Here is a 6,377-nt window from a genome sequence, read left to right on the forward strand (position 1 = left end):
TTGAATATTCAATATTTATTAAAAAATAAAAATTTATAAAAAAATCCACTCATTAATAACAATTTAAAACAAATAAAAACTTCAAACAATACACATTAAAGTAAAGTTTATTTTTGCACTCTAATATCAGACACATGCTATATAATATAAGTTTTTTGAATTGAATTTCCATCAACGGTGGAATATTAGTATTTATGTTTCAATCATCAAATTTAGTTTACCACAATATCAAATACAAAAAATTTAATTAATTTTATTTTTTTAAATTATTTACACATTCTACTGAAATATTATCTAATGCTTTTATAATTAAAATATTTTTTTTATAAAAATTTAATCAATGTTTGAATTGAAGTTTATAAATGAAAGGAAAGGAAAAAAATTTTTTTAAAGGATAAGAAATGATAATCCATTCTTGGAATAACTAAAATGAGTAAAGGAGAGGGAATGAATGAATTGATCACAACTTTTATTTGGTTAAATTATAAAAAGAATAGGAAAGAAAATATTATATTATAATTATTTTAATTATACTATTTTAAAATAAAATACTTTTCTATCATGTAAATAATTTTACTATTAACTATTTTAAATAATTTTATAAATTAATAAAATTAATTTCAATTAAAAAAATTATAAATAATTAATTCATAAAAATATATATTTAAAATTATTTTTAATCTTTTCGTTTCTTTCCCGTTTACCTAGAAATATTTAAAATTAAAGTTTAAGAAAAAAAAGGAAAGACGTTCAATTTTTTTATTTTATTAAAATATAAATGATAAACTAAATAAAAAAAATTTCTTATTTCACTTCTTTTTTTTTCTTTTCTTTCTTTCACTTCTCTCAAACACAGAATATAGCCTTAGTAATTATTTCTATCAAATAAGGAAAAGCCAAAACACAGATTTGTCGGCAATGATTTTGGGCTTGACGGACGCTACTTTTGTTACTTCCCTATTTGTAGAATGATGTTAGATTTTTCCCAAAAAAAACTTATTTGATTTGATCACAATGAATGTGGGGGATTTTATTATATCTTTAGACTTTGAGACGCCCTTGTAATGAAAAAAATAAAAAATAAAAAAACAGCGAAAGAAAATATTAAATTAATATCATAATTGTCACAATCATGACGAAATTATGCAAAATCACATTTCTTCTTTGAGGTAATTTCCATATTTTAAAAATGTTTGGCTAGACTTTGTCCATTCTCCCAAGAAAAAAGGAAAATTTTCCTTAGAAACAAACCAACCAGCATACCTCTATAAAAACCATCCCCTCTTTCTCTTCACTCTGTTTAATCTCTCCAGCAAAGTTCACCACCGACCAAGAAGAACCCCCCCCCCCCCCCACCCCCCGGCATCCAAAGAATAACATAGAAAATATGTCAAAGGAAGAAGTTTTCATCGGCTCCGTCGACCAAGGCACCACCAGCACCCGGTTCATCATCTATGACAAATCTGCTCAACCAGTCGGATCCCACCAGGTCGAGTTCACTCAGTTCTACCCTGAAGCGGGGTAATTCTTCGAAACTAGCTATCCTTTATATATATATATATATAAGTATGTATATATATATGTACGTATGTATTGTATGTATGTATTTATTTTTATTTTTGTCCCAAAGGACAGCCAAGGGTTAAAATTTGAGACTTTCCAAATGAAGGTTTCACGTTGGAATCCTGAAAAAAAAGACAGAAGTATTTTTTTTAGGATGGATATTCAATATTTATAAATAAAATAAAATAAATTCTTTGATTTTGAATAAGGATGGTGTTTTTTCACTTATATAAAACTTAGGTATGATGGATATTTCATAAAGATTGAAACTTTGGTGTTTTTATTGATTTTTTTTATGTAAAATTGTTTTGAAATTTGGTGGTGTTAGGTGGGTGGAGCATGATCCAATGGAGATATTGGAGAGTGTGAGATTGTGCATTTCAAAGGCAGTAGACAAGGCTACAGCTGATGGTTACAATGTGGACAGAGGATTGAAAGCAATTGGGTTGACCAATCAAAGAGAGACAACTCTTCTTTGGAGCAAATCTACTGGTTGTCCTCTCTATAATGCCATCGTTTGGATGGATGCTCGTACCAGCTCTGTTTGCAGGTAATCCTTTTTGTCCATTTCCTTTGCTATTCTTATTTGTTAGTTGTTTGCTTTTTTTTTGGTTAAATTTTTTTATAATTAAACAAAATGGTCTTATTTTGATCTGTATTTTACCTTATTTTTAATGGGCCTAGTTTTTTGTTTGGTTGTTTGTTTTTGAATTGGGTGTTAAAACTCTTTGATTCTTGATAAGTTTCAATCTTGAACTAGAAATATATTTTATACTTGGAATTGGGTTGATGTATATTCCTTGGTTTTTTGTAATTATGAATTATGTTATCGGAATGACACCTATAGCTATTCTGTCAATAGACAGGTTCTGAAGTTCAGTGTTTTTTTCAGAAATTGCTGTTCTTTTATGATAGTTTGAATTCCATATTTTGATGTTTGAGGTGGCTTTCTACTAGGAAATTGGAGAAAGAATTGCAAGGAGGCAGAACACATTTCGTGGAATCATGTGGTTTGCCCATAAGCACTTATTTTAGTGCAGTGAAGCTGCTATGGTTGATGGAGAACGTGGATGCTGTTAAAGCTGCTATTAAAAAGGGAGATGCGTTGTTTGGAACTATAGACACATGGTTAATCTGGAATTTAACCGGAGGCATAAATGGTGGATTACATGTCACTGATGTCTCTAATGCATCACGGACAATGCTCATGAATCTCAAAACTCTTGATTGGGATAAAACCACATTAGAAACTCTAGGAATACCAGCTGAAATTCTGCCCAAAATTATAAGTAACTCTGAGGTCATTGGTAAAATTACCGAAGGATGGCCTATTCCTGGTATTCCCATTGCAGGATGTCTTGGTGATCAACATGCTGCAATGGTTGGGCAAGCTTGCCGAAAGGGTGAGGCCAAAAGCACTTATGGAACCGGTGCCTTTATCCTTCTCAACACAGGTAATGAGATAGTTAAGTCAAATCACGGGCTCCTAAGCACAGTTGCATTCAAGCTTGGTCCAAAAGCACCGACTAATTATGCTTTAGAGGGCTCTATTGCTATTGCTGGAGCTGCAGTTCAGTGGCTAAGAGACAGCCTTGGGATAATTTCCAGTGCAAGCGAGATTGAACGTTTGGCATTACAGGTTGATTCCACAGGTGGGGTTTACTTTGTCCCTGCTTTTAATGGATTGTTTGCTCCATGGTGGCGAGATGATGCTCGTGGGGTTTGCATTGGAATTACAAGGTTTACAAGCAAGGCTCATATCGCTCGCGCGGTGCTTGAAAGCATGTGTTTTCAAGTGAAAGACGTATTGGATTCAATGCACAAAGATGCAGGCGAGAAAGGTGAGGTTAGGAATGAAACGGAAGAGTTCTTGCTTAGAGTGGATGGTGGTGCCACTGTCAACAACCTCTTGATGCAAATTCAGGTTAGGGTTCTATGCTATACCTGCTGTTTTCTCTTTTATCCCTTGCAATTATATTGCTTCTTGCTTTCAATGAATTTAAGCATTCCAGTATTTATTTTCTACTTTTTTTTTTTTGGTTAAAAATGCTACAGTAATCATTGCTCAGTTCTTGTCTATTTAGTTTTTGTTGTTCCTTTTGGGAATTCCTCCTCCTCCACTCTGTTCTTTTCCTCCGGAGACTTCAGTCATCCTTTTTACTGTGCTATAGATACGTTCATATTATTTCTTCATCATTAGCAATTTCTCTGGTTTATTGTCAATCGGTATTTTTATGGTCCATGATTTTGCCATTGACCATACACACCTTTCGGTTTTTTTTTTTTTTTTTGTTCTATTTATCTCTGGATGAATTCTTTAGGTTTTCTTTTTCTCTTGTCACCTTTGCGTTCTGACAGGAGATAGAAGGTGGAAAATATTGTATGAAACAAAAAACTATGAAGGTTTAATATGATTATTATAGGACTATAATAATCAAGAGCCCTAACTTTTTTCTGCTATAAATATACTGTAGCATATTTTTGTAAGAGTAAGATTAGTACAGCAAGATCCTTCATTGTAGATTAATAGTATAGATCCAAAGTCCATGGATTTCAAAAAAGTTTTTTTTTTTCCATTTTTTTGTGTGAATTTCATATAGACTTGGTAAGCAGTTGGCTGAATGCATGAGGCATGTTCTTGATGGCTTGATTTTCTTTTGGCTTAATATCTCACCATATGAACTTTAACCTATTTTTGTTTGTTGATGCAACAGATGCTTGGTAAAATCAGATTCTGTCAATTCTTTCTCTGTACCCTACCTTTTAATTTAATTAGAAATTCATGGAATTGTGACTTTCTTGTTTCTTCATTTGAACAGCTGGTTTTATGCAAAAATAATTTCTTTGGAAGATAGTTTGAGTTATTTTTTCAAGCAGAAATAGTTGATCAAAAAAATATTGGTCTGTTTTGTACTAGATATGCAATGCAGTCTCCATGTTGTCTGAATTTGCATTGAAAATAGAAATTTCTCTCCACTGAAGAACTTTTTCTTAAAATCTCTGCTGCCATGCAACATATAAAAGTTGGCACTCCAACATGGAATGAAAATGCAAGAGACTTCTTCTTAGTGATTTCTTTTTCTCTTTTATTTTTCCGTCGAATGACTACTATTCCATGTTGAGACCCTGTCTAAACTATTCATACTTTGTCATGTGATCATATAATTTCTTTTTATTGGGATGTTTAGGCGGACTTGCTGGGGAGCTCTGTGGTGAGGCCAGCAGACATAGAAACAACAGCTCTTGGAGCCGCATATGCTGCTGGATTAGCCATAGGAGTGTGGAAAGAAGATGAGATTTTTGCTTCTGGACAGAAGATTAAAACTTCCACTATATTCCATCCCATACTGAGCGAGGAACTAAGGAAGAAGAAGGTGGGTTCTTGGTGCAAAGCTGTTTCAAGAACTTTTGACTTGGCCGACCTTTCTATTTAATGCACAGTCAGTTCTTTGTTATGGGTTCCTCTTCTTTCTTTTTGCTCTTCCTTAAATGATGGTTGTTCTGTTTCCGAACAATTTCTAGTCCTCGTAGGTTATTGTGAATGACAGACAAATCCATGGTTTTATCGAATTGAATAATTGGTGATAAAATGCTTACATTCCTAGCCATTGCTTAGCTTCAATGATTTTTTAGTGCACGTCTTTTTTAATATTTGAGGCTGTCAAGTTTAATCTCTTATCGCTAGAAATTAAGAATTCAGCACTTTTCCGTCACACCACGTGACTGCTGTTGTGCATATCATCTGAGCTAAATATATGTTAGACGCTGCCATGTTTAGTTGACATTTTCCCATTGTTACCTGGTCCATTGACAGAAGTGTTAGAACTGCGAATTTTATAGGATTAATGAGTATTTGTGAATCTTACCAAATTGCTTACATTACATAAGTCAAGTTGAATTAAACATGTTTCAGTATGAAAATAAAAATGGCAAAAAAAAAAAAAAAAAAAGCGAGCTAAAAAATAGCTGGTAATATCTCAACACCATAAACTGTAGTCTATTATGGTTTTCCTTGCTTTAGCAGATTTCATGTGCCTTAAAGATAATAGGCTAAAATACTAAAAAAGTTCGTATATTTTTAAAATTTTGAGATAAATCCATATCCTATTATTGTGCTCAATTAAACTAAGCATTATTTTTCTAATTAAACCTTTAAAGCACAAAATTTTTTTTTCTTATTGAACCTTTAATGTTATTTTTGTTTAATTAAACCCCTATTTATTTAAGGGATTTTAGTGGTTGTCATGCAAAATAAAATTTTAATTAAATAAAAATAATATTTTAAGGATTCAATTAAATACAATAAAAGGATAATGATTTATTTGAATGTTTTGAAAAAGCATGGGAATTTTTTTAATATTTAACCCAGGTAGTATAAGGAATTGAAAATTCAATGGAAATAATATTAAAGATACTGAAAAAATTAGAAAACTAGAACTTCATAAAGGTAAATTAATTAACACCACTTATATACTTATAATATATATATATATATATATATATAATATAGAAGATCTATTTACATAAATGTAAAATTAATTTAGTTTTTTTTTTTTACTTAAAGCCGTAAAGAATTGATTTTATACACTTTTATATCTTTTTATAGGATTTATATTTTGTTATTCTAATCATTAAATTTTATGATATATTCATGTAGATCGTGCATGTCAAATTTTAAAATTATTGAAACTATTTATGCATATCAAATTTCAAAATTATTGAAAATGTTTAAGTATTTGTTTGATAATAATAAAATTTCAACCGTTAATATTCATTAAAAAATACTATTCATAATTGAAATGATAGAAGTATTT

General features: G+C 31.0%; 1 protein-coding gene across 1 annotated transcript; it reads left to right on the forward strand.

Annotated features, from left to right (window-relative positions):
- Nucleotides 1-1,213: 1,213 nt before the first annotated feature.
- LOC111280513 (glycerol kinase) lies at nt 1,214-5,170 on the forward strand. Its single transcript, XM_022867986.2, has 4 exons — nt 1,214-1,521; nt 1,892-2,113; nt 2,521-3,487; nt 4,752-5,170. The coding sequence occupies exons 1-4, from the start codon at nt 1,388-1,390 to the stop codon at nt 4,995-4,997; spliced, it is 1,569 nt and encodes a 522-aa protein (XP_022723721.1). The 5' UTR covers nt 1,214-1,387; the 3' UTR covers nt 4,998-5,170.
- Nucleotides 5,171-6,377: the final 1,207 nt, after the last annotated feature.

Source organism: Durio zibethinus, chromosome 28 (assembly GCF_047325235.1).
Source record: "Durio zibethinus cultivar Kanyao isolate XHJ-2024 chromosome 28, ASM4732523v1, whole genome shotgun sequence".
In the NCBI taxonomy this organism is placed as follows: domain Eukaryota; kingdom Viridiplantae; phylum Streptophyta; class Magnoliopsida; order Malvales; family Malvaceae; genus Durio; species Durio zibethinus.

What these genes read in the sequence shown, in the direction of transcription:
- LOC111280513 (XM_022867986.2), top strand. Translation starts at nt 1,388, where the DNA reads ATGTCAAAGGAAGAAGTTTTCATCGGCTCCGTCGACCAAGGCACCACC. An exon ending in CAGTTCTACCCTGAAGCGGG is followed by an intron (nt 1,522 to 1,891) that starts GTAATTCTTCGA and finishes TGGTGGTGTTAG; the next exon opens with GTGGGTGGAGCATGATCCAA. An exon ending in CGTACCAGCTCTGTTTGCAG is followed by an intron (nt 2,114 to 2,520) that starts GTAATCCTTTTT and finishes GCTTTCTACTAG; the next exon opens with GAAATTGGAGAAAGAATTGC.